Source organism: Colletotrichum siamense (assembly GCF_013390195.1).
Source record: "Colletotrichum siamense strain Cg363 chromosome Unknown KSG_Cg363_contig10, whole genome shotgun sequence".
Taxonomy (NCBI): Eukaryota; Fungi; Ascomycota; class Sordariomycetes; order Glomerellales; family Glomerellaceae; genus Colletotrichum; species Colletotrichum siamense.
Window position 1 is genome coordinate 2,301,737 of NW_023501023.1, and position 26,644 is coordinate 2,328,380.

At 48.1% G+C, this 26,644-nt stretch overlaps 10 protein-coding genes across 10 annotated transcripts; 4 read left to right on the top strand and 6 right to left on the bottom strand.

Annotated features, from left to right (window-relative positions):
- Positions 1–346: 346 nt before the first annotated feature.
- On the bottom strand, positions 347–1,876 carry CGCS363_v014492 (uncharacterized protein; the record flags this gene model as incomplete). Its single annotated transcript, XM_036646341.1, has 1 exon — positions 347–1,876. One exon carries the CDS (start codon positions 1,874–1,876, stop codon positions 347–349), a length of 1,530 nt encoding a protein of 509 aa, XP_036488767.1.
- A 2,681-nt stretch (positions 1,877–4,557) lies between these two features.
- On the top strand, positions 4,558–6,076 carry CGCS363_v014493 (Carboxypeptidase Y-like protein A; the record flags this gene model as incomplete). Its single annotated transcript, XM_036646342.1, has 4 exons — positions 4,558–4,684; positions 4,733–4,946; positions 5,009–5,741; positions 5,792–6,076. The coding sequence occupies 4 exons, from the start codon at positions 4,558–4,560 to the stop codon at positions 6,074–6,076; spliced, it is 1,359 nt and encodes a 452-aa protein (XP_036488768.1).
- Positions 6,077–6,291: 215 nt separating this feature from the next.
- On the bottom strand, positions 6,292–8,151 carry eqxH-1 (Cytochrome P450 monooxygenase eqxH; the record flags this gene model as incomplete). Its single annotated transcript, XM_036646343.1, has 6 exons — positions 6,292–6,725; positions 6,783–6,996; positions 7,073–7,440; positions 7,502–7,570; positions 7,633–7,723; positions 7,792–8,151. 6 exons carry the CDS (start codon positions 8,149–8,151, stop codon positions 6,292–6,294), a joined length of 1,536 nt encoding a protein of 511 aa, XP_036488761.1.
- Positions 8,152–10,155: 2,004 nt separating this feature from the next.
- Positions 10,156–10,454, bottom strand: CGCS363_v014495 (uncharacterized protein; the record flags this gene model as incomplete). Its single annotated transcript, XM_036646344.1, has 2 exons — positions 10,156–10,344; positions 10,401–10,454. The coding sequence occupies 2 exons, from the start codon at positions 10,452–10,454 to the stop codon at positions 10,156–10,158; spliced, it is 243 nt and encodes an 80-aa protein (XP_036488762.1).
- A 4,054-nt stretch (positions 10,455–14,508) lies between these two features.
- On the bottom strand, positions 14,509–16,187 carry ACCS (1-aminocyclopropane-1-carboxylate synthase-like protein 1; the record flags this gene model as incomplete). Its single annotated transcript, XM_036646345.1, has 5 exons — positions 14,509–14,700; positions 14,779–15,079; positions 15,130–15,209; positions 15,304–15,902; positions 15,968–16,187. 5 exons carry the CDS (start codon positions 16,185–16,187, stop codon positions 14,509–14,511), a joined length of 1,392 nt encoding a protein of 463 aa, XP_036488763.1.
- Positions 16,188–16,685: 498 nt separating this feature from the next.
- Positions 16,686–18,345, top strand: CGCS363_v014497 (Carboxypeptidase Y-like protein A; the record flags this gene model as incomplete). The annotated part of the gene is made up of 3 exons (XM_036646346.1): positions 16,686–16,842; positions 16,909–18,119; positions 18,172–18,345. The coding sequence occupies 3 exons, from the start codon at positions 16,686–16,688 to the stop codon at positions 18,343–18,345; spliced, it is 1,542 nt and encodes a 513-aa protein (XP_036488764.1).
- Positions 18,346–19,511: 1,166 nt separating this feature from the next.
- ASG1-4 (Activator of stress genes 1) lies at positions 19,512–20,940 on the top strand (the record flags this gene model as incomplete). The annotated part of the gene is made up of 3 exons (XM_036646347.1): positions 19,512–19,576; positions 19,632–20,817; positions 20,878–20,940. The coding sequence occupies 3 exons, from the start codon at positions 19,512–19,514 to the stop codon at positions 20,938–20,940; spliced, it is 1,314 nt and encodes a 437-aa protein (XP_036488769.1).
- A 463-nt stretch (positions 20,941–21,403) lies between these two features.
- dgoD-1 (D-galactonate dehydratase) lies at positions 21,404–22,582 on the top strand (the record flags this gene model as incomplete). Its single annotated transcript, XM_036646348.1, has 1 exon — positions 21,404–22,582. One exon carries the CDS (start codon positions 21,404–21,406, stop codon positions 22,580–22,582), a length of 1,179 nt encoding a protein of 392 aa, XP_036488770.1.
- A 295-nt stretch (positions 22,583–22,877) lies between these two features.
- CGCS363_v014500 (uncharacterized protein) lies at positions 22,878–24,169 on the bottom strand (the record flags this gene model as incomplete). Its single annotated transcript, XM_036646349.1, has 3 exons — positions 22,878–23,198; positions 23,235–23,398; positions 23,509–24,169. The coding sequence occupies 3 exons, from the start codon at positions 24,167–24,169 to the stop codon at positions 22,878–22,880; spliced, it is 1,146 nt and encodes a 381-aa protein (XP_036488307.1).
- A 1,033-nt stretch (positions 24,170–25,202) lies between these two features.
- Positions 25,203–26,317, bottom strand: CGCS363_v014501 (uncharacterized protein; the record flags this gene model as incomplete). The annotated part of the gene is made up of 2 exons (XM_036646350.1): positions 25,203–25,507; positions 25,564–26,317. 2 exons carry the CDS (start codon positions 26,315–26,317, stop codon positions 25,203–25,205), a joined length of 1,059 nt encoding a protein of 352 aa, XP_036488308.1.
- Between the last annotated feature and the right edge of the window lie 327 nt (positions 26,318–26,644).

Consider the following 26,644-nt stretch of genomic DNA (forward strand, 5'->3'; position numbering starts at 1 on the left):
ATGTATGCGGGAGAAGAGGTCTAGAATGCTTCCGTGCCCGGGTGTTCCGGGGAATGGGTTGCTGGCTGGGAGGGAAGGGCGAGGCGAGGCGAGGCTAGCCAAGGGGGCTTGGAAAGTGTGCCGAGGTCTAGGCATGACAATAGATTGGTAGCATGTAGATCTCACAGAACGGGGACCATGGAAAATAGTCTTTCACGTGCATCTTCTGAGGCTTGCTGGATACTTGAGAGTCACTCCAAGTATATTGGGGGGAAAGTCTGATGTTCGTAAGGTCATTCGCACTAAAAAGCAACGCATCTACGGCTGCCGACCATGGAGTCGCAGCCTAAATCTCCTCTAAATCTGTCTAAGAAGAGTCAATGCCAAATCCACGGAATACTACGTCCTCACATCGCTTCAAGAAGTCGAGAATGTCTGCTTCAGTGTGCCAAGCATCATTGTACGCCGCGCTCAGACACAGCTCACCTCGGAAGGTGCCCAAGAACAGACCGAGCCCGTTGCCGAGCTCCTCGCCGGTAACCCACGGATCATGGGCCTCGAAGGCTCCGTTCTTGGGAGCGATGATGCCGTCAACCCGTCCCATGCTCGAGATAGACACGGAGGGGTGAGCCTTGGGCGGCGGAACGGGGAAGGGCCGGGGGCCAGCGGGTAGCTCGGGCGTGATCGCGGCCCAGATGTCGTTGGCGAGGGCGTAGTGCTCCGTATCGTTGCGGACGCCGTGGTAGAAGTCCTTCATCTGCTGGACGATGGGCAGGAACTCTTCCTGGACGGACTTGGCGTTGTCTTGGCCATCGGCGGGCAGGTCCATGTCGACGACGAGACTCTGGCCCGGGACGGAGTGGTACAGCGCCGCGGGGTGTTTGGCGGAGTTGTAGGGTGCCTGGCAGCTTGAGCGCTCGTTGCGGAGGATGTAGTTGACGTAGCGGACGCGCTTGGAGACGGGGTCACGGGGCTGGATGTCGCGGAGGACGAGGGCGATGGCGGCGTGGAAGGCGTGCGTGGGGGTTGCGGAGGCGGCCTTGCAGGCTTTCAGGAGGGCGGAGGTCTGGGTCTCGGTCAGGGTTCGGAAGACGCGTTGGTGTCGGTGAGGAACGGCTGCGCCGCGGCGGTAGGGCATGTCGATGATTTCAACGCCGGGGGTTTCCATTGCGGCGGCCTTTTGGGCGGACATATCGGCCAGACGCTTCTGCTGGGCATCCGTGAGGGAAGGAGATACGTTGGCGGCGATGCGGAACGGCGGGCTGAGGTTTGCGGCCTCGGAGCCGTCGAACGGTGGGAGCTTGTAGGCATCTCCTTCGGAGTAGGCTTTGGCTGCGTGGGTGATGAGGTTGTTGAGGAGGGTGAGGGTGCCGATACCGTCGATGATGTCGTGGGGCGAGCGGAGGACGAGGTCGCGGCGGACGAGGCCGTCCTTGTTGGATGGTGGGCTGAGGACGAAGAGAGTTGGGACCTTGGGAGCTGGGGGGTTGGAGTTCGCCCACGTGATGCCGGTTTGTTGTGAGGAGACCGGAACAAGGGTTGTCTTGAGCCAGGCCTCTTTGTCGGCCTCGTCTTGGAACTGGCGGTAGGTCTTTGTCCATTTCCCGGTGGTGGAATCTTGGGCCACCTGGGAAGCAATGGTGGGATGGTCGTGCCGGAGTGCGAGCCATGCTTTCTTGAGAGCTTCATCCACGGCGCTGGCGTCGGAAGAGGAGCCGACGTTGGCGACATCGACGGTCAGGGAGACATGGCCAGTGATGGCAAAGAACATGAGGCCGCTGCCCTCGTAAAGAACGGGAAGAATGGCATAGTGCTTCTCTATCTCGTCGACGCTGCGTTGCCATAACCCGGTGGAGGTTTGCTGCCAAACGAGCTCAGGGTAGGTGGATGAAGCCATACTAAATCAAGCAAGGTTGATGAGCAGGTTGTAAACCGAAGATCAAAGAGATGAGGGGTAGCAGGATGCTTTCATGATCCGGTTTCCTGAGGAGGTCAGCTCCTGTTCTTCTTATGGTTTGAGAACTTACTCACGCGACATGGAAAGATTCCCGAAAACCCCGCCGTCGTCGGAAGGGTTCATGGCAGACCCGATTTCCAACATGGATCTGCCACGATTTCACGACGGCGGTTGGGAGATGGTCCAAAATAGGAATGGCGGCTTCAGTGTGGAAGGTGGGGAAGTGTCAAGGCGGGCCATTAAGATCATCCGATTGGATGTGATATCGCCGGAGATTAGCCACAGCGGGCCCCATGTCCCTGTCGCTCATCTGAGTGGCTCAACTGTCCGGCATTCTACCGGGTCGAGGGTCGTTGTGAACTTCGTCAGAACTTCTCGAACGCGACATATGTCATTCCATGAATACTTTACAACAGAGCTAATGCTACGCCCGCGAAATAGAATTCTGATTATCCATATTTGACAACAATTGCAAACTCAAAACTAACTTAAAGTAGAAGCCGGCATCTCACCCTCGAAACACTGCGCTTGCGACCTCGCCCAACTCAGACTTCCAGAGAAACTGATCGAACTCGTCCTCCTCCCATCCCTGATCACCACGACTCTTGCTTTGATCATTGACAGCGGGACGTACCACGGTCCAAAGCTGCTTCATGCGCTGCGACCACTCTTCATCGTTCCTGGACACTGCCTCCTTGGCCTGAGTAACCTCCTTGTTGGCCAGTGTTAAACTGGCCTCGAGGCTTTTGCACTTGGCACGCCAAACTGCCATCTCATCATCACCAGATGGCTGATACGTAGTCTCGGTGGTATTGTTATCCTCGTCGTGGTGCGAACGGCGGACCTTCCAAGGCACAACCACCTTATTCGACAGATGATTGCCAGTACGCTTACGGCTGGTGTTGAGGAGCGTTGCTGTAGGAATATTCAGTTTCGAAGCTGTGATTTTTCTGAAAGACGAAGTACTTACTGGCATCATTTGTCTTCATCTGCTTGGCCTTGAGACCGCCTTCGACGATGCGGGTAAAGTCATCCAAGGCATTGAGGAAGTGCAGGAAGCAGGGCTGAATCTTGCTGGTATCGTCTCCGTTGGCGATGAAGCGCTTGCGGGCTTCAAGAATCTTCTCCATAATGACGGATGATTTGCGTGCTGCGGAGACGAAATCCCAGGTCCGGCCTTTGTCCCTGAGCTTCCTGAACGCGTAGTCAAAGATAACTCTGAGACTGAACACGTCGTGCGTGTGGTACACATCTGCGGCAACGACGATGATCTGACTGATGCGGCTGGCGACATCGAACTGGCCGCCAGCGGAGGGTGGTTCACTCGTGGCCTTAGATGGAAGGAGAATCTTGGCAACAAGGCCGGAAGTCTGCTGGCTGGTGAATGGGGCGGTCTCGGGTATGCCGAAGTCCAGTCCTGGCAAGAGCTTGATGTTCGGGTGAGCGGAGTAATTTTGACGCGGGAGCAGACTGCGAATGGAAGCAAGGTCGAAGGCTTCTTGGCCGAGGCTTTCTCCCGTTCCATCATCGTCGTTGGCGTTGTCACCAGTGTCATTAGTGCGTCTTTCGGCGTCGCTCGGTGCGTTCTCATCGACGGCGTGAACTTCACCAGACCTAACATCATTCAATATGACGTCAATAAGGTTGATAGAAAGATCAATGGACTTACATCGGTAGGGTCTGGGGCCCTGTTGGGCGCAAGGGCGACCGAGAGGGTGTCGAGGCCATCGCGACTTGTGTTGTGGTTGGGGTGAACGCCTGCCGAAAAGTGTGTGGTCGAAGATGAGACTGATTTTTTTTTCTCGGGCGCTGGAGAAGAAAATCGTCGACACGAGTGAAAGCAGCCGCTAGATGGAGGACCAAGAGCCGGTATGGAGTGAATAAGGTATTGTTCACAGGTGGGTCACGTGCAGCTGACCTCACCGGCTCAGTCAATTTGAGAATCCCGCTGTGAGGTTTATAAGGAGGTTTGCGTCCTGAATTTGCAACAGCGGGTGGAGAGGTGACAGTGAATATGCCGAGTATAGCCCAAATGCTAGCTCAACACCAAGTTATACTATCCAACGCTGGAGCCTCTGGGTTCAAATCCTTTTTGAGTCGCTCCTTTTTGTCAATTTTCCCTTTTGTTCCGCTGCTCCCTTGCATATGCAAACGTCTCAAATCGCAGGACATCACTGTTTATTTATCTTTCTGTCTTTCTGACTTGTGAAATCTGTTGTGTTCGTCTTGAAAACTGTTTGTGGATAAGATCTACTGCTAACTGTCTTCTAGACACTTCACTACCGAACAGCACACCGATTGACTGGGAACTATTATATGATGTCGTTGCCATAGCTTCGATGCCATGTTCTGTTATGACTTCGAGTCTAAGATACCATTCCTGCATCCTGAGCAAGATCCGGCCTAGGCGAGGAACTTCGCTGCTGTCGATGCGGCATGGAGTGATTGTTCCGACCAGATTTCCTAAACAGGCAAACGGATGCGGAGATCCACAATCCCCTCTCCCAAGGGATGGAGTGTCCTTGAAATGGATAAGCTCATTGACCAACCTTTTCTGCATTACGTGATGTCGCAGATTGGAAAGCATTACTTCTATCACAGCTTTCAAGAAATTCGTCAGCATGAAGTGGCTTAGAGGTCTGGCATTGGTCTCCGCCGTTGCGGAAGCTGGTTCATTCAGGACCCGCAGCCCGCCGGGAAGCATTTGCGCAGACGCCGGCGGCGGACATGTTGGCTACTACGATTTAGGTGGGATAGAGGTCTTCATACAGGTTCCTCCTAGCTGATTTGAGATAGAAAACGACTCGAAGCACATGTTTTTCTGGCTGGCAGAAAGTCGCGGAGAACCGAGAAATGATCCGGTTATCCTTTGGATGAGTGGTGGCCCCGGTGCCTCTTCCGTTGCTTTCGGTCTCTTCCAGGAACTTGGTCCTTGCCTCATTAACGGCGCCAACTCAACAAGATCAAATCCATATGCATGGAACAATAACGCGAACGTCATTTTTGTTGAGTATGGACTGTTCCTGAAACCACTAGGAGACAAGGCATAAGCTGATCAATTGGACTTGGAAGTCAACCATCAAATGTTGGCTTTTCATATTCCAAGACTCCTGTGACCAATTTGGAAGACGCCACATCCGACATGTACAACTTTCTCACGGCGTTCATGGAAAATTTCCCGCAATATTCGCATCAAGACTTCTACATCATAGGAGAGTCGTATGGAGGGACCTGGGTTCCAGCACTTGCAAGGAAGATCCACCACCGACAGTCCTCCCCGATGGCGGAACTCGTGCGATCAACCGCGAATGTCAATGAGACGAAGATCAACCTGAAAGGAATCGGACTGGGCAACGCACAACTCTCACAGAAACTGCAATGGCCTGGGTTCTACCCGACGGGATGTCTAGGGCCCAATCCCGTCTACAACGACAGTGTTTGCTCCATCATCGAGGCGCATATGCCGCAATGCGAGAGCATGCTGCAGGTTTGCACTGACATGGATAACGATGCCGACGTCTGTAATAATGTGCTAGACTATTGCAGGAAGCGAAGCGTCTACTTCATCTTCGACGAGCACCTGAACCCTTACGATTTCCGCAAGCCTTGCCCTGACGGGGGGCTATGCTGCGAAGAGGCCGACTGGATCGCGGGATATCTCAACTCTTCCTCGGTAAAACGGGGGCTTGGTGTATCCGAAGATACCATATTTAACATCATTGACTATGAGCTGGGACAACATTTTGATAAGTCAGGAGATGTTTCTTTCGACACCGTCGCCTGGGCCGGAGAGCTGCTAGACCAGGTAAGGAGGACCATATCGTTTCTGTAAACCCAAGGCTAAGATAACGACAGGGATACAGGGTGCTTCTCTACGCTGGCAACAAAGACTGGTTCTGCAACTCAGTGGGAGAAAAGAATCTGGTTCACAACATTCGTTGGCGTCACCAGCCCGCTTTTCAAGCACAAGACTTCCAATCATACACTTTGGATGGAGAAAGAATAGGCTCGTTCAAAGAAAAAGATGGCCTCAGCTTCGCAGAAATTTTCGATGCGGGACACATGGTTCCAGCTGACAAGCCGAAGGAGTCACTTTTCTTCATACAATCTTGGATGAAAGGGGAGTTAAACTCTACGTGAAATGATCATAGTCTAAAAGCATTGTATCTAATGACATAGGGGAGTAGGAGAAAGTACAGGTGAAGAGAATAAGTGGTGATGCTTGAAGTGAGGAGTTGCTTCGCCATGCAGACCGGAATACCTCGTGACTGCTAAGTTCAAGCCCGAGTATATGAGAAGCTGAAGGAGCGCAAAGTGCGGTGAAAGCCCTGGGCAGAGCCCAATTTGCGGTTCAATCAGCAGTCGATGGAGTCCAAGTCGATCTCCTCCTTGCGCCTGCGGATTTGCATCTTGACAGTGGGGTCTGGCAACAAAGCCATGCCGAACGGGACAGGCTGGGGGTTAGATCCCTCCGGGAGCTTCCAGTCGTACTTGAGAAGAATATGAGCCAGCGCAATTTTGATCTCGTTGGCGGCGAAGAAGCGACCGGGGCAAGCATGTTGTCCGTGACCAAAGCCGGGGTGCTTTGAGCTCGTAGAGACCAAGTGTGCGTGCTTCTCCTCGTCGGTAGAGCGCATGTTCAGGAAACGGTAACCGTCGTACTTGCTGGCGTTCTCGTACCACTGCTCGTCCCACATGTGAGTGTTGTTGGCGATGATCTTCTGGCCCTTGCGAATCTTGAAGCCGTTGGAAAGAGTGATGTCTGCGGTTGCGAGTCGGCGCCAGGTGGCTTCAAGCTTGAGATTAGCATCACCGAAGAAACACTATTCAGGGGATGTAAACCTACAGAGGAGGACGGGCTTCATGCGCTGCGACTCCTTGATGACACTGTCCATGAGCTTCAAGTTGTAGAGCGCAGTCTTCTTCAAGCCCTCGGCAGGTAAGACCCGAGCCAACTCGTCGCGCAGGGGCTGGATGAGCTCCGGGTTGCGGGCCAAGTCGATCAAAACCGTTTGAAGGAGGTCGCTAGTGGTGTGAATGGCAACGAGGGAGAGGGTGATCTTAAGTCCCCCAAAATTAGCACCCCTAAACAAGAAAAGAAAATGGACGCCGTAGCTATAGGGTCTTGTGGCTCACCTGCTCAGTCGCGGGGTCGTATTTCCTGTTCTTGTAGACTTCCTCAAACCACTCGATGGAGTCGTCGAACTGAACACCCTGGGACTTCTTCACCTTGCGACGCTCGAGATGGGGCTTGAGAATTCTTCGGCAGTCCGCCAAGAGCCTTCGGACTCTCCAGCATGACGGGAGGAACCAGTGGACATAAGGTCGGGACCATCTCGGGTAGTAACCGAGTTCCCAGCCAACCCCGAAAGCGGCAGCAGTGTATTCCGATGAAGCCTTGATCCACTCGTCGTCTTGGCAGAGTTCTCCGCCCATGAAGACTCTGGTTGACATGCGAGAGACGACGCGGATGATGTCATCCTTGGGGACCATTTCGTGCCATTCTAATTTCCCATGTCAGCTTTTGGATTCTCGTTCGATCGAAAACCAGAACTCAGGCCCTACCCTTCTTGTCGGTGAAGATTTGCTTGAGGACAATGGTGGCTTCTTCGGAGATTGGCTTTGTAAGCTTGGCTAGAGTGACACACAAGTCAGCTTTGAAGCTCTTTCGGACTAGGACAGGTATGGTATCATACTCAGCGCCTTGGTCAAGTACTTGGTCACGACCTTGGGCGAATCATCGTTTCCTGCGAAGGGCTCGAAACCGGGGATGTATCCATGAGAGTCCTATATGCGTTCATGTTAGAAATTTAGTCCTTAACATTCGTCCGCTCTTCCCGAGTGGGCTGTATTACATCGCTGGCAGGCGTGATGAAGTCGAGACGCGGGTCGCTGCGCAACTCGTGAATAAAATCGGCCGGCAAAACAACAGAGGCGCCCCATTCCGAGTAAAGTCTGTACGGGTTCTTGCCAAAGGTTGCTGTTGCGCGCAGGAAGATGTCCTTGCTCTGTTGTACAAATTCGGTCATGCGGCGTGAATTGGTGAATTCGAAAGGCTTCAGAGGGTTGATCTCGGGGAGGTTCGGGCCGCTATCGCCCATCGCGTAAAACAACACGATGAACAGGAAAACTGTTGCGAGGTATGGGATCGGCTTTTCGCTGGGAGATGGGATCGAGTAGGACCCGAGGCCCAACTCGAGGGCTGGGGAAGCCATGGTGGCGAAGGAAGGCGTTCGTATTGTTGTGGTCGTGTTCAGTCGATATCGCACGGTCGAGTTCCACGTTCTCGTGAGTGTGTGTGTTGATGTCGTCTGTTGATGGTGTTGAGCAGTTCAGCAATCCGAGCCGGACGAACAGGTTGTGTTATAGTTCCCATCTTTGCGATGAAATATCGTCATGACGGACTTTGCCAAGACCGAAACCGCGATTCGACTCTTAGCAGAGTCTTTAACGAACCCGAATAGCAACTCCACCGTTGGAACATGCACGCGTCGTCTATGCCTCGTCTACGTATCGATGGGGCCAAGCTTTTTCTCCACTGCGGGTACTACTTCCGACCGAAGTGCCGCCCGTTGTTGCATCCCAGTGGCGGGAAGTCTGAAAATCGCAGAACGTTATGTAAGGTTGTCTGGCTAGCGTCCGTGGATTCCACGGGGCGCGCGTGAGGGATGCGGACGGGAGTCGGCAGATGGGGTCCGTATTCGTATCTCGGAGAGTTGCCAAAGGCGTCCGAGTGCCCGACAAGTGGGCCCCGCTGCCGATCTCGACCGGGAGATGGATAGAGTTGCCGGTGGTGTTCGTGCTTTGACCAGAGATTTACGATGGCATTTCCCTGTCACGACCAATGAAAGGAAGGTTGATTGCGTGCGTCATGCAGCCATCGTTTAAACTGGTGGAACAACAGGCTTGTTCACGTCTGTCATCCGAGTTTAAATGGCCCACTTTGGGGTTTTCCAGGTCATCATAAGACATGCTCCGTGATTCGTCTAATATGTCCGTACCGACGCTCGCATTGATCCTTGGTGAAGCCATGATCTCCAAAGGCAATCGACACTTATTTCTCAAGTCTTAACAGTTGCATTTGCAGGAGAGCTAAGGCCGAATGCCGATGATTCTTATTACACAGGCTTTCGGTCCCTATGAGAACAGCGCTCTCCAGGTCTTGCGCCCTAACTTGATGCGCTCTAGGTATTGAGAACCCTTAGTCGAGCAAAGTGTTGCGAATGCGAGATGTACCTATTCGGGATTTGAAGCGGACGCCGCTCGCGGTCCGTCCCGTCAGCCACCAACGCCGCATTCCGCAACTTTCGCTTAGTTGCCGGCGCCTAAGTGGAAGTCAAGTGCGGCTTTGTTGTAACCGAGTTCAATGTTTGTTACTATTCTGGATGTATGAGGGCTTTTTGTGCGAATCAGCCAAGATAAACATCGCACTGCTAATGACTTGTAGGTCTGTCTGGGAAACGTATGAGTCTAGGAGAGTTCGACAGACAGCCACCGGCCCGTCCAAGGACACCGGGATCGCGTCAGGAAGGTCTCAACGAACTAGACTAAGAAACGAGTCAGATGGAAATGTCTACAGCCCGTCGGGCCACAAAACGGAACCCGATGTTTGCCTCCAGAGGTCGTGATGCCCGAAGGCCTTGTTCGTGCGACCAGATGATGGACAAGTTTCTTGGCCTATATCCGTGTTCCTTTACAAGTGGATGGCTTAGATATGAAATTATCATGAACAAAGTTTACTGTGGTTCGTCACGCTAGACGATTAGCAATAGTGGCGGAGTTTCTGTCAACAGGTTTTCTCAGGGACAAGTACTCCCCGCAGATTATTGATGTAATGGATGTGTAATGGAAACCCCAAGAACGGTAAAGAAGACTTGCATGAATACGCGTACTACAAAACCTTAAGTAGCGTAAGTGAACGACGCAAATAGGGGATGTATTTCTCGCTGGCGGACGTTTCGTTTCCTAAGAACTGAGCACCTCTTCCGCGGGTCTCTGTCACTTTCAGAATACGGACACATGGAAGAGTTGGTTTCTCAGCCAACGTAATAGAATGCCCAAAACAGAGTCGGCAGCATTGGTCAATGAAATATACCTAGGGTCTGAGATGAGCGGCAAAAGTGTGCCCCGACCATTTGAGATCAGCCGCAGTAGGATGCCGCACGAATAGCCAGCCGAAGACTTAGGAGTGATCCATCATTTATCATTTAAAGTTGAGCTCAGTAACGCCGCTCATAAAAATTTATCCCAAGCATGGCAAACCCGTCGCCTTTGCGTGTGAGGGTAGTACAATAGTCTCCGAACGCCGATTTAACAAAAGAAATAGGTCCTTCCTCCAAGAACTTAGAAAGGCCGGCAAGGGGGGTCAACAGCGCCACATCGCTTGCCAGTTGTGGACGTGGAGTCAGCTGGGATTTGTGAGCAACGTCAAGCCTTTAGAGATAAGTTGGACTATAGTACATACTCTTGCAGATGAGAGGTGTCTTGTTGTTAAGACATCTAATGCAGTCGGCATCATTGCGGCATTCACCTACCCGGGGGTCCAAGCGGCGCAGGCTAACGCTAGCCCCCCTACTCACGTAGGGGGCGAAAAAACAGGGTTTCCACCCAAAAAAGGGGGTTTCTACCTAGATCACTAAAAGTGCTATTTTTTAGTATTAATTTACTAAATTAATAACTTTTCATAATATAATTTTCAGCTTTAACTATATTATATAATAATAAAAGTAGTATTATTATATTACTTTTAAGTAGAGCTATTTAGCTATATATATAATATCTATATATCTTATATAAGTATTAATAAGTTATAGAAAATAACTATATTATTACTTTTTATATTATTAATAATATATTTCTATTTCTTTACTATTTATATTAATAGAAGTATAATTAGAAAGTTACTTTCTATAATACTATTAATATAGAAGTATATTAAACTTTCTTATAGAGTAAAGTAAAGTACTTACTATTTTATTATTAATATTAGTATAGTTAATAAAATTAATATTAATAATAATAATAACTTAGGTTTATTAATATTAATAATATTATTACTATTACTAAAGTTATAAACTAAATTAATACTTAATATAGTATTATTACTATCTTCTTTAATAAAATTATTAATATTATTAAAAACCTCTAAGTTATTATTATTAAAATAGTACTTTTTTAAAGCTAATAATTCTCTAATATTAAGGTAATTAAGAAGCTTTTTAGAGTATTTAATAGTATTAAATACTTCTTTTAGTAGTAATATAAAGTTAAGATTAATTTATTACTTAAAAAACTTAAGTAACTTAACTTATTATAAATCTTTTTTATTAAAAGAGATAAAGTTATTAAACTTATTAATATAATATAAATATAATATAAAGTTTAATCTCTTTATATATTTATTAATTAGTTAATATTTATTAATATTATATTTTATTTTTAACTCCTTTTCTTACTATTAAGTTTCTTTTTTTATAGTAATATATTACTACTTAAGCTCTTTCTATAAAGCTTTTTCTATTTACCTCTTATAGTACTCTTTAATCTCTATAAATATTAAGTTTATAATAAATAAATAAGCTAATTTAATACTTTACTAAGTTTACTACTTATATTATTATATCTCTATATATTTATTTTAGTTTATAATATACTCTTAACTTCTTTTATAATATAAATTACTCTTATTAATTATAATTTTAATTATTTTATAACTTTTCTAAATAAAAAAGCTTTATTTAGTAATATAATATTACTTAATTATATCTACTTATAGTATAACCCTTTTAAACTTATCTTTATTTAATAAGTAGTAAAAGAAATAGCTAAATATATTAACTTAAGCTAACTATATATATTTAACTAATTAAAAAAGAACTATATTATCTCTAATTAGCTAAATACTTAACTTTTTAAACTTTATTATAATATTAACTTAAGTAAATATTATATTTATTATCTATTAGAACTTACTAATAAAATCTCTATATATAAAAATAAGGTTATTACTTTATATAAACTCTTATAGTACTATTTAGTAAACTTTTTTAAATAGCTAGAAAACTCTTATATTTATAAATTAAAATAAATATATAGTATAAAAGGGAAAAAACCTAATAATAATATTAAAATTAATATAGTATTCTATAAGATTTATACTAATATACTTAGAGAAGCTATCTAAAAAGAGTAAATAATATAACTTTATATTAGATTTTTCTTAGAGAATATCTCTATATAACTTAATATAAACTTTTAATATAATATTATATATCTTAAGCTAATTAAAGTAATTTTTATAAATATTAATACTAAACTATAACTCTATAATATACTTAAGTTATTAAAACTTTATTAAGTATTTAAATAAATATATATTAAAATACTTAATATAATTTATTATAATCTCTTAGTTAGAGAAAATAATAAGAAATTATATAAAGTAAATACTTTTATTAATATTATAATTAACTTAAGTAGTAATTAGCTATATCTTAAAAATAAAGTAAACTAAGATAATATCTCTAATAATATTATTAATATTAATAAAAGTATATAACTTTCTATTAGTTAGATTAATAACTTCTTATAGTTTACTCTATTTTTATTATTTTTAAAGTAAAGTAATATATATATAGCTATTAAAATAATTAATATAGTAATTAGATTTATTAATATTTTATATCTTAGAAAGCTTAAGATTATATTTTTAAGCTATAGTATTATACTAATTAAAGAACTTTTAGATTAATATTAAGTTAAACTTAATATTTTTCTAATAAACCTTAATAAGCTTAATCCTTAATTCCTTTTAAAATTCTAAGTAGTTAGCTATCTAAAATATTATAAAGTAATCTAATATAAAGCTTATACTTTAAGTAGTTTAAAATAAATTAGCTATTTTTTTAAAAAATTATTAAAGTTATTAAAAAGCTAATAGTATTAAACTATATTATAAATACTATTAAAACTAAGTTTTTAATTTCTATTACTACTTTTAGCTAGCTACTTTCTTAAAATAGTATAAAAAAGTTATAACTAATTTCTAAAACTTTTAGATACTTCTTTACTACTATATAAAATATTTTATAATCTCTAATAATAGCTTAGATTAATAGTATCATAAATAGAAGTTTATTAGAGTAGCTAAAATAGAAAACTTAATATTATATAATATATAATACCTATATAGTTTATTTAGTAAGTATTAAATTAATATTACTTTAATAAAATATCCTAATAATAAGAATTAAAAGAAATAATTAAAAAAAATATAATTTTAAGTTATAGTATAGTTTTAAAAAGGATATTTTTTAATAGTAAAACGAGAAAAATATAACTTTTATATAACTAGCTAGAAACCCCCTTTTTTAAGTAGAAACCCTGTTTTTTCGCCCCCTATGTGAGTAGGGGGGCTAGCGTTAGCCTGCGCCGCTTAGACCCCTGGGTATAAGAAATAAAATGTTAGTCTTCCTACCCACGACCATATGGAGGGATTAGTTGAGGAGGTCATGAAAAACCCCGCTTCAAGGACCACGTACCTCCAATGCCGCGCTGCGCAACGACAGCAGAGACAAGGAAGGGCAAGACGGCGACGAGAGAGAAACGCATGTTGATGTTGGTTGCTAATGGCAGGGAGTTTTTGGCTGAAAACGATTGATGATGATGAGTATGGACGACAAGGTATAATTCAAGACTGAATTTGACAACGAAAACAACATGGTAATATCGACGACTTATATATGGCTGTGGTCTGATATGTCGAAGTCGGAAGGCATGAGTTGGATCGACGATATTTCTCCCCGAGTCATGTCAACTAATTGGCCCTTGCTATCTAACGAGAGAGCGCGCTGGTGCACAACGCATGCTTGACTCGAACTTCAAACACTGAGGTTGGTTGCGGAGCAGAACCGTATGAAAGGACAAACTCTATTTCATCAGGTGTCACCTCCCCATCCTACACCATAAAATGGGATGAGCGAAAACACCGGACGGTAATCAGATGGAAAACATGCTAAACGGCCAAATCGGCTGCACTGAATTATTAAACGGCGTATTTGAACCCCATCATTCACAATTGCCGGTGTTATTTTTGAAAGGGAAAAAAAGATGTCATGACATTGGCGCTGTTGGGAAGACTATGGATATATCCGCTCAAACACGGAGACCATGCATCGGCTTTGATTCCGAGATCGACATAAAACAGGACGAACGTGAATATTGGAGACAGACCTCAGACGACCCAGAAAAATCCCAAGACAGAAAGCCCAGAAACCCGACAATTTGGACAAGTTTGCCGATCTACCCCATGCACTCCCACCAATCATTATTCGTGGGTTCTCGAATTATCATGCGAGTACGAGATGATTGGTCTGTACATCAGCTGGCAGAAGCCCTACCCGAAACCCTCGCATCTCGGAATGACCGCGATTGAGTCATGCCATCTCACCGACTTGGGAGGTCTGAGGCCCGGCATATGTCTTCCGTTGACAAGAGTCGCAGCAACTCGCCGTGTCTCCTCGGGAGGGATGCCGAGACCGAGAATCATCTACGCCGACTTAGCATGCTCGGTTTTACACGGCGACTATGTGCGCCATTTGGCGGTAAGGTGGGAGGTACGGTGTGAGATTTGCAACGCCCAATGGATCTGGTTTCCCGTCCAGCGCCCGCAAGCAGCGGAACAGCCTCTGGAGACCGGTCTTGACTGTGTGTTTCTCTCCGCCGAAGCTCAGGCGGAACCACCCTGGGGTTCTGGCGAAGAATGCCTGCCGTGCATCGCAGTTCGTGTCAGCGTTGGGTGTTTCCGATCTCGTCTGAAGAGGATACAAGTTCCACTGACGTACCTTTCCGGGTTCCAGGAATACTCCGTTCTCCATCAGGTGCTCTAAAAGCTCCAACTCTCCATCCTTGCCGTGTTGTGCGAACAGCAAGTCCATCCAGTCGGAGAGATCGACGAACATGAAGAAACCTGAGTCGGCCTTCATGTATGGAATGTCATACTTGTCAAGCTCGCCCTCGACAAGGATTCGCCTCTTCTTGAGTCGGCGGTTGAACGTTGGTGTGTAATGGTCTCTGAAGTACTTCTTGTCCGACAGCAGCTTTGCCGCAATCGTCGCGCTGTACGATGAGACCCAGCCAAACATGCTGGGGACTGTTAGCAAGGATCTCTATCCCCACTGACTGGCTGGACTAACCTTAAAGTTCGCATGGTATCGTGAATCTCCTGGTTGTACGTGGCAAGGAACCCAATCCTGAGACCGCCAAGTCCAAAGTCCTGCGGTTTGTGTCGTTAGAATCCTCGTCACCGGGGACAAAGCTGATTCAATCTTCACGCAGTGGGGACAAAACACGAGATCGCCGCAACTTACTTTGCTCATCCCCCACAGGACGTGCACGTTTCTGAAGTTCGTGTCCAGGCCTAGACTCAACATGCTTGAAAAGTTGCCTCCGGTCATGGCGTATATCTCGTCGACAACGAGATGCACTTTGTACTTGGAACATAGTTGCGAGATTTGCAAAAGAACATGTGCGGAATAACACCGACCCAAAGGGTTCTCTGGGTTCGCAAGCAGAACGCCGGCAACCTTCCGCCCTTGACTCAACTCGCGCTCGATTGCATCTTCCAGACGGGCCACAATCTCGCATTGGCGAGCTCCGTCACCATTACCTGTGGGTTGTCCCGTGAACCGATCATCAGGTATGTCATCGCATGGTACTTCGACAAGGCGCACTTGATTCCTTGTGGAGATGTCGTGGGCGAACATGCCGTAGCTTGGCGTTGGAAGCAATATCGAGTCACCCTCATCCGCGATGTTGTAGGTCAATGTGTCTAGCAATGTCGTAGCTCCGTTTGCTACAAGGATGTTGTCCGAAGTCAATGGGATGCGGGCATTGAAGTGCTCGTTCATGAAGTCGGCGGCGGCTTTGAGGAGCTCAGGGGAGCCTTGGGTATCATTGTATCCGAGACCTACGACCAAAGGAAATCGTCAAATGCCGGTTCAAATGCGAATCATTCTTCGTTGGGAACCCTACCATCTTTCAGCTCGCCCTTCTTCAGATTCCACCTGGTCCAGCTGGCGATGTCTTCCAACATCAGCTCGTTGACAGCAGAGCCGAGGTCAATGATCCCCTTTGGGTTCTTTGACGGATGATATTGATCTTGTTCCACCCTCCGGCTGAGATCGATCATCAGATCCGGCTGGACATTCCGTCTTCCCCGGCGTGATGGCGGCAAGGCGTGACTGGTAGACATGACGGCTTTGCTGTAAGTGAGGGTCTTGTGTTGACTAGAGGCCTGAGTCTGAACTTTCCTCCTGCCAAAAATTACTGGAAAACAAGGCATCTTACCGACATATTTGTACAGTGACTCTTCGCAAGACTTTTTAATTCTTGTTAGTTGCCTGACTCCCGGGCCCTGCTGAGGCCAAGCCACGGACCGGGGTCGGCCGACCCGCACCGCATGCCCCACCCATCTTCTTCCCTCAAAATTGCCTGTTCGGGAATACAAATGCGACAATGTGGTGGTTGTTAGCTCCTTATGTTGACTCACTCCGCCATTCCATCATGATCCTGTGGAGGGCGTCACCAAATTCTGATAGCGCAAATTTTCCATTTGTCATCTGCGATCGTTTCTCCGGTTCCTTGGTCCATACCTAGCACTGTCCCCAGCCTCTGTCGCGTTCTTTTGCGAATGTGATGGCGTCCCCACGCTGGCTTACGCGCATTTTAGCTTGCGCGGCCCTCACCAATCATGTCGTCGGCGCCGTTGCAACAGGCTACAGGACGATTGTGTCGGAGTTTAGTGACCACTCAATACGCGTCAAAAGTTGGTCGGCTGATGACGCGCTTCTTTGTCACGCAGGTGCCAGGCAGCACACTGGTTGGGCAGATATCGGTGAACGCCATCTGTTTTTCTGTCCGTCTTACCACACCTTTCTTTCGCAGAGACAAAAGTACTGATGCGTGGCATGCAGGGTTTCACGAGGCAAGACACGATGAGCAAGATGCACCCTTGATGATTTGGTTCCAGGGAGGCCCGGGCGGCAGTTCTCTGCATGGCATGCTTTACGAGAATGGACCCTGCCTCAGCGATGGTGCCAACGGGACCGAGTTTAACTCTAATTCGTGGACGGAACATTTCAATATCATCTACCTCGACCAGCCTGCCGGTGTCGGGTTCTCTTATGTGGATGATTATTCCGACGAGACATCATATCCCTCCCGGGCCGAGGAGTCTGCTCTCGATGTTATCAGCTTCATAAAGCTCTTCTACGAGGCTTTCCCCGACTTCGCTGACGCCGACCTGCACCTGGCTGGAGAATCATATGCCGGAAGATACATCCCGTCAATTGCATCGACAATACTTGAGTATAATGACTTTCTGACTTCAGCGCCAGATATCAAGGCGGCTCTGGCCACCATACCCTTGAGGTCGTTGATGCTCGGCAACCCATGGATTAGCCCTGCCGAGCAACTAGTCTCGATGTATGATGTGTCTTGTTTTCCGTACCGGGACCAGTTTGATACTCACCTGGGCCCCGAAGACTGTTCCAGGGCGTTAAAAGCTGTTGACAGATGCGAAGCAGTCGCTCGAGCATGCGCATTGGGAGATAATGATCCAGTCCTCTGTGCTCAGCCGAAGAAGCTATGCCAAGACGATTTCATTGGCATTTTTGCCAATGTGACAAGAAGCTACTATGACAGACGTCTTCGCAATTGCCCGGGTCCTCAGGACTGCTATCCGGACATTGCCAAGATGGTTGACGTCCTCAACTCCGACAAGGTGTTCAGGGATCAACTCGAAGTTCCAACGCAGACCGGTGGTCGAAAGAAGGGATGGGATATGATGAGCCCACTGATAGAAAGACGGTACTTCGAGTCTGGTGACTTTTACACACCCGCCATCAAAGACATGCAAAAGATTCTCGACCATTCTCAAGCCTCCATTATTTCGAGATGGCAAGGTGTTGTGGACGTGCTGGTATATGTCGGTGTGGCTGATATCATTTGCAACGCCGAGGGTGTCTTGGAGGGCCTGAAGATGGTCAGATGGGCTGGCCGAACCCCTTTTAGAGCGATTCCATGGCAAGAGCTGCCGTGGAATGCGTCCAAGGGTGGACGCGGTGGAAGGATCAAGAATACTACCGGGCTTTGGCTTGCAGAAATTGGGGAAGCAGGACACATGGTAAGACAGCTCGTTCGGGTCATAACGTACATCCTTTTGACGAGTTGCGCAGGTACCTCACGATCAGTCGGCTTCATCACTCAATCTCGTCGAATATTGGCTGAAGATTATGAAAAACACTAGCGGCGACACCAAAGCTTTTGTAAACCCCATTGCGAAAGATGAGCTGAAGGGTAAAGCGGCAGTGAAGGGTGCGAATGCCGGTGTGCTTGAGTTGCTTAAGTAAGACATCGAAGGTGCGACGGATTTATAGTTATGATTAGACTTTCAATTCCTTTGCCGCACCAACTGGCTCAGTTCCAATTCGCTTTGATAGATAAACATGAAATGTTTAAACTTCTGTCTTGGAGAGGCGGAATGAAGCCGAAAAGTCACGCTTGGGCCCGTTTATCCGGCAGTGGACGGCGGAAACTCTATAGTGGGGCGAAGCCGTTCCGTCCCTGTTTTTGTAGAGTAACAGGGGGCTTTTCCGGCTTCGGCTACTTCAGTTCGGATGTCGGATATCTTCAGCCTTCGGCAATATTGACTGTCCAGACACACCTTTGTCTCCCAGAGCCCTCCAAACCGAAATGCTGTCGATGATAGATTCTCCAGAGATGGACTCTCCTGTGTCCCAGCATGCTGCTTCGCATAGCCCTGCAACTCCAAAGAAAAGTCCGCGGGCCAGGGTACGAGTTAGCCGCGCCTGCGACTACTGCAAAAGGTACGAACACTCCTCGGATCGGGAGGTTTGATATCGCGGCAGCGTGGTAGTTGAAGTAGGAATGCTGACTTTCCTCAAGCAAAAAGATTCGATGCACCGGAAAGCAGCCCTGTCCAAAATGTGTTCAAGAGGACATCACTTGCGAGTTCAAAGCCCCATATGCCAGGGGTAAACGAAGGCCTCGCCCCAACTTGGGGATTCCATCTGAATCATCCTCAATCTCACCCTACCCTCTTTCAACTCCTCAGTCAGTTCAAGATACTCAGCCTGAGACTCATGGCCATGGTTTAACTGGCATCGCAATTGAGAGTGGCTCATGTGAGGGACGAGAACCGGGAAATGAAGCTTCGCCGGAACCGGGTGAGAGTGATCGCCAGGGTCATTTTGTAGGCGCTTCGTCAGGACTTAGCTTTCTCCTCCGCTTGCAACGACGGTTGAGAGAGAATAGTGGTGGATCGACGGAAACATCAGTCTTTGCTCTCGGCGATCCTGTTCTGCCTCAATTCGACAACGATGCAGTCATTTTACCCCCGAAAGAGAAGGCGGACAACTTACTGAAAACCTACTTCGAGCTATCCTCACCAACGTACAGATTCCTTCACAGACCTACAGTTGAGGGTTGGCTGGAACAATTATACCAAAATGGCATGGTTTCGGTACCTCACTCTAGAAGTAAATATGCAGTCATCATGACCATGTTTGCCCAGTCGATTCAGTACATCGAGCCGCAGGGTACTTCTAACGTCAGTAATGGGTGAGTTTTGACCATCGAACGAGAAAATTCAGGGCGGCTCTAACTGCGTTCATAGCATGCTCTACTTTCAGTCTGCCGAACAGGAGCTCAATCGTGAGACAGAACCCGCTACTTTGACGAGCGTCCAAGCTCTCCTCGGTTGTTGCTTCTACATTATGACTCAGTCACAACTCAATCACTGCTGGAGCCTTTTGGGGACAACCTCAAGACTTGTTCTTGCATTGGGAATGCACCGGAAGAAGTTTAATCTCGACGGCATAGGCGACAGCACAGGATGTCTCATCGAATCTGAATGCAGGAAACGGACATTCTGGTGTGCATACAATCTGGACAGATACTTGAGTGCCATATTCGGCCGCCCATGCGCCTTTCATGATGACGATATTGACCAAGAGGTTCCTGCACTCATCGAGGATCACGCACTGGGCAGTACATCTGTGGATGTCACCAGTCGAAGAGCTATGAATATTATGCTGGGTCCCCTAGCACACCAACAGCTGGCTAGGATACTGAGCAGGATCTTGAGACAGCTCTATGGCATCAGCTCGCTGGATGAGACAGCAAGGCACGAAACGATGGCCAGGCTAGGCGCTGAGATTCAGACCTGGCGAGACCAGCTGCCGGCTTTCCTTAATCCGGACAAAGTCGACTCCCGCATCTTGCAACCAATCTACCAACGGCAGAGCAATACTCTGAGCCTCGCGGCTGGGCACTGCCTGATGCTCATTTATCGCCCATGTCTCTTCAACGACTACTCAAAGTCCAGTCTTGACAAAGAGACGAAAGAAAATGTCAAGAGATGCGTTGACGCAGCCTTGAGCGTCGTGACTATCATTGACTACATGGTCGAGTCGAAGCAACTGTATCCGTCGCTCTGGTTTGCACCGTATCAGGCGTTCTGCGCAGTAGTTGTGCTGTACACATATACCATCCGGAATCACAAAGACAACCAGGCTCCTTGGAAAGAGCACTTTGAAGCGGCAGAGCGCTGCCAAAGACTATTGTTCAGCATCACTAGCCCTAGCTCCCTTGGTCGGCGACTATCCGTCATCATGGAGGAATACCGTCTTGAGGTCATAAACCAGGTTCAGCAAAGCTCTCAATCGCATACCAGCAAATCCATATCGCTGTCGGAAACTGCGCTTGAGCCGGGTGCAACATCATGGCTCGAGAGACTTGGGGCCGAGGACAATCTCTTTGAGCTGATGGATCTTCCCAACTGGGAACAATTGGATTCATTGGTAAGTCAACCTGTGTCATTTAATCCCGAAGCAGCATGTCAGCTGATAATACCGACAAAGGTTCTTGATTTGGGTAGAATCATCCCCGAGCTGGACTTCATGGGCGCCAATGCTGGGTTCTGAAATCCGGGAGCAATCAGCCGAGCCTTTAAAAACAAAGGCATTGGGTAAGCTGCGTTAGTGAAAACTGTAAGGGCCAACTCGATTCTCAGCCTTCCGTATTTCCGTCGAAAACTCGCGTATAACGAGCCGCCGGTCCATAGGCCAGCGGATGAAGCATACCCCGCGCCAAGGCCTGGGAGATGTCACATGCGTGATGCTCCGATTGGATCGGGGAATCACTCCCAGTATCAATCTTGTGCAGAACGAGCCCTTGGCCTTTTCCGAGTGCGATATCGGAAATCTGATCGCGTCTTGGCTGATCTGCCTTGCTACTTTAGTAAGAAATCCCGTAGAAATAACTTGAGTGTGGGGGGGATCTCAACTCCTGCGCCTCTCACAATCCAAATATTCCCATCGCAACCTGTCAAGCTGAACGTGGGTACATCCATCTCCGAAGTACGATCACAAGTCTAACTTTCATCAGATGGCGCGACAGGAACAGATTATCAGTGCTGTCGAGCCCCTTCACGTAGGCCAGTTCATGTTTTGTCGTATCACGACGACTGAAGGCATCATTGGTCATGGAGAGGCTGGGATTTGGGGTCACATAGAAGCAGCCGCGACATGTATCAAAAGGTTCGCCGAGTATCTAGTCGGCAAGCGGGCCTTCGACATCGAACACCACTGGAACGTGATGCATCGCTTCAGCTACTTCCAGGGCCTTGCCATCAACGCCGCAATCTCCTCCATTGACATCGCGCTTTGGGACATCAAGGGCAAGGCTCTGGGTGTTCCGATCTATGAGCTCCTTGGAGGGGCTTGCCGCACAAAAGCTCGGGTTTATGGACACATCTATGAGAGTACCATTGAGAAAGTACTTGAAGAGTGCAAGCGAAAGATGGACATGGGGTTCACCGCCTTCGGCCATATCAACCCCTTTCTCGACGAGGGAACCGACAAGGTTTACTTCAAGACACATGTTCAGAAGATGCGACATGCCATCGAAAATGTGCGAAAGATGCGGAAGGTTGTTGGAGACAAGGTTGACTTGCTCGTCGAGCTGCACCGTCGTCTAACCCCGGCCGAAGCAGTCACTTTCTGCAACGGCATCGCCGAAACACTCCCGATGTTCGTTGAAGACCCGATTAGACCCGAAAACGCCGATGCAATGGCTCGCGTGGCCGAACGTATCTCCGTCCCGATTGCCACGGGAGAGCGTTTCTGTACCATCTACGAGTTTCAAGCACTGCTGGCCCGAAACGCTCTCGAGTACGCGAGGGTGGATGTTGCTGTTTGTGGCGGAATTACCGGAGCAAAAAAGGTGGCAGCAATGGCCGAAGCCAACCATGTTCAGATCATTCCGCATAACCCGCTCTCGCCGATAGGGCTCGCAGCCTGTTTACAAGTTGCCGCGGCGATTCCCAACTTTGCAATACAGGAGTATGCTACGGGATTCGAGGCTGGGGTATTCGAGAGCACTTCGAGACATCTTGGCAGCGACATTGTTGATTACGTTCCGACGCCTAAGGAGGGCTTTGTTGATATTCCATCTGGTCCCGGTCTCGGAATCAACTTGGTGGCGAACGCACAGGAGATCAGACCGCCTTTGGTCCAACCTATACAGATGAGACCCCACAGGGATGGATTCATTGTTGACCAATAGCGTAAGAAAACGGACCAATAGCCTCCGTAGAATCTCGTCGCTCGACTCGTCGTCCTTGACGTTCTTGTCTATCTTTCAGGCGAAGCCTGTATCTAAAAGTAGTCACAGTCCCGAGCTCTGTAAGCGTATTCTCAACATAACCTAGGTACTCTGAGGGACGATTCCTAGCCCAAACGTACGCCCTTAGGCTATGATACTGCTTTCTTGTCCAATTCAAAGAACAGTACCCACCCTCTAGCCAAGCCAATGCCACGCCCATCGATCTCTAGAAACTCTTTTCGTACTTGTATCATCCCTAACAGTGGTGGCGTCTTCCCTCCTGGTACTGGGCCCAGGCTCGGAGGATGCTTCGAGCCTGACGCAAGGCATCCTCCTCCCGCAGTCTTCGAATCTCGGCTTGCTGTAGGCGCATTGCCTCTTGGTAGCGGGCGATCATGATCTCTTGGGTGCGAATGGTGCGTTCGTCGGCATTTAACCATCTCTGATAGTCCCAGACTGTGTCCTTGAGAATATCGCAATGATCGGCGAGCTTATCATTCTCCTCCAGCAGCCCATCATTCTCATCATCGAGCTCATCGTATCCCTCTTGCAGATCTTGAAGTTCGCGGCCTCTCTCCTAAAGAGCCTCTGTCAGACTTTGCTTTTCAGCGACAAGAGCTTCCTTCTCAGCGGCAAATGCTTCCTTCTCAGCGGCAAGAGCTTCCTTCTCAGCGACAAGAACTTGGATGCGATCGATGTTCTCGGGAGAGATTGACGGCTGTCGATTCATAGTAGCATAGGCGTCAGGAACCGGGACGATGCGCTCGGGCTTGATGACTGGGTATCTTGTCAGCACCTCAGGAGCAAGCAAGCAACGACTGACGACGACGACGACGACGACGACGACGACAACGACAACGACGAACAGGGACCCAGAAGAAACTTACCAGGCTTCTCAGAATCTGAGTCATCATCGACCATGTCTCCAACTGAGGCGTTCTCATGGTTCTGCACATCCCGAACCTCTGCCTGGCCGGAGCGAAGCTCGGGCGCAGGTCGGGCTCGGCGGCGCGAACGGGGTCGGGGGCGAAGGTTGTGCTGGGATTTCATGTCGATGAACTTGTCGAGTGCGTCAAGAAACTGCTGGATGTCCTCGGATGCGACCTGGCGGGCACGCCCAGCGGTTGACAGATCCGAACGAGCTTTGATGAACACGTCCATCACCTCCTCAGAGGCGTATGCAGCGACCTTGAATCTCCACGTGGGTCCCTTCTTGGATAGCTCGGTCAAGGCGGCCTGCCAAAGATCTGCAAGGCTCCAGTGGGAGACGTCGTGGGTCTTTTCAACGATCGCGATGGCGGTTTTGAGGATCTCGGAGGCGCGGCGCGCGACCGTAATCGTACGGTTGAAGTCCGACATGGCCGTGCTGTTATTGGGGGTCTGTCCAGCCTTGATTCCCGTGAGCATGAACAAAAAGGCTTCCATCGAGTTGCGCGTGACGAGAGGCTTCTGGAGACTGCCGTGAACAGAGAGTCCAGGCATCGCGCGAATAGTTTGAAACCAAGGAGCGAAAGACTTGCTCTTGCGAGTGCGGTTTCGGCCACCCATGTTGCCGTAAGTGGTCGGATAGCAGTCAAGAAGCTGAAAACTGTCTCTCAAGGCGCGAAGTGAAGATGGCTTCACCGCGACATAGAGCTGTTTTGAGACGAAGTGTGAATAAAATAAGATTGTGAGGAGTGGTGCGTTGTCTGGGTGAGAGGGCGATGGGGAAAAGTGGGACTAATGAGCCGGACCTCATATTCACTGTGAAGTTCAACTTCGACTTTCGGGAAGGGGCCAAGAAGTATCGCATCTCCAAGTGTACGACACAGACCATTCTCAAAGCGTCATGAAAATCATGATCATCATGACGTAGGCCGTACACCTCGCATGAAATCTCGTAGCAAAATTAGCACGCAGTTTTATCTTTCATCTTTGCATATTCATATGATCAGCGAATGAAATTTTCTCGTTAGATGCCAGCCCTAAAAACTAAAAGAAGAAGCAAAAAAGGGTCCAAAAGGGAGTTCGAACATGCAAACTACAAAAAGGATCTGTAGGAGGTTAGCATACCACAGGGCTGAAAGGGGGCCAGCCTTAACCACTGCGGCATACACACTCAACAAGCGACCGGAACCTCGTGGCAGAACGGGCAAGGCAACTGCCCTAAATACCCATCCCGTGAGCTGAGGTTGCTCAAAGACAAGGTGAGAAGTGAAAAGGATGTCCCCACAATTGACCACCGGCGACCAGTCACGCGGCTCGTTTGTTGTTCGGCCTGAGGACAACGCATCTTGCGGCCTTGTTCTCCTCGGTAGTCTCTTTGAAGATGGAAACATTATTGTTGAAAGACCTACCGAATCTACTCAGAGAATCTCAGTATTCAATGGTGTCGCACTATTATCGTCCTACGCCGAGAACCCGGACCCACCAAATCGGTATATCGGCATCACACGATGACAACAACAAGGACGCCGACAACAGATATGGTAACTGGCGAACATGAATAGAGGTCGAAGGAACTCCCTTCCGGGCGACATGTGTTATTATGGAACGTCATGTTTGTACAAAGAGAACACTAGCGGCTAGAAGACCATCGTGCTTAGCCCCAAAAGGAGGCTGCCCAATCTCTTGCCGATTTGACCCAGTTGCGAGGTCTTCTCGAGTCATCCTCATCCGCACACCTGCTGTTTTCGGCTAAGCTATGTTGAAGCTTTCGATTTTCAGCCTCCAGCAGCGCAATTCGCCGCTCATAACCAGAGGTCAAAGACTCGGCCTGAGTGGAGGCTCCAGTATCTTCCGCTTTAACCTGACGAATCTTGTTAGGCCGCTCCACATCATCGTCTGACGGGCTTGTCTCATCATGCGACCGCTTTGGAGGTCTCTGAGGTATCTCATTTGTCGCAGCTGGATTGATTTCGTTCAGCATGAAGTATATTTGCAACATATTCGCGAAGACTTACCGGGTTCCATCGATTCGTGAGTCGCACTAGGCTCATGCCCTGGCTGAATCCAAACCGAAGCTTCAATCCATCTGTCAAGACTAGCCAAGAAAGGGCGGAACCCCTTTGGAAGCTTTATCGGGCGCTGACCACGGAGGTGACCGCGACGCAGATCACTCCTCCTCAAGAACAGGTTGCGAGCTCCCACAAGGCGGGTCATGCACTTGGAAACATCCTCCACAATGACAGCGACCCACTGCTCCCTGCCAGTCCTTGTCGTCAACCGCTGCATGGCTTCCCGAAGAATCTCGTTCCATTGACCGACACCACGAGACTCTGTGACGACCTCCACACAGACATCCGTGAATTTCTTGATATTAGCGGCAAGCAGAAGCTTGTTGCTGTGAGATGAAGGAGCTGGGCCATCAAAGAACATTTGCCAACCAGCCTGGCCAACTCGAGTTACAGGGTTGCCCATCTCACCCGGGAAGCGAAGACCTGGCAGCCTGCGCAGGTCAGGATGGCTCGCATAGTAGTTGACAGGGTCAGTTTGCTCTTTGAATATCTCTTGTTGAAGCATGAGCCAGTCCTCGGCCATATCTTCTTGCTCCGGAGTTTGGCTGACAGGATCGCTTGGCTCGTTGAGGATCCCTTCGTCGAGCCTTAGCCAGTCCTCAACAAACTGTTCATCGTCCTCAATTTGGCTCATAGGGACAACCTCGATTGCTTGCGAATAATCCACCTTGTCAGTTTGCTGAGTATTGATATCAGTCATCCTGCAAGCCGTTAGCGGTTTCTTTAGGAGAAACAATCGAAAAGAGACTTGGCAATACTTAGCGGCTTCGGCGGGGGACGGCGATGGCTGAAGACGATGATGGATGTTGACGAAAGGTGAGGGTAGGTAATAAGACAACAACGAGAACAAAGGCTTATGAGTTCAGAGAGAAGAAATAGTCGACAGATGTTGTATATAAGGTTCTATGAGAAAAAACTTGCTCTTCTGGTCTAGAGATGTTGCGAAGTCTAATAGCAACTTAAAAAAAGGTGGGGAGTGACCAGGAAGGTAAGTCCTTAATGGTCTCGAATTCCAGTAGCAGGGTTC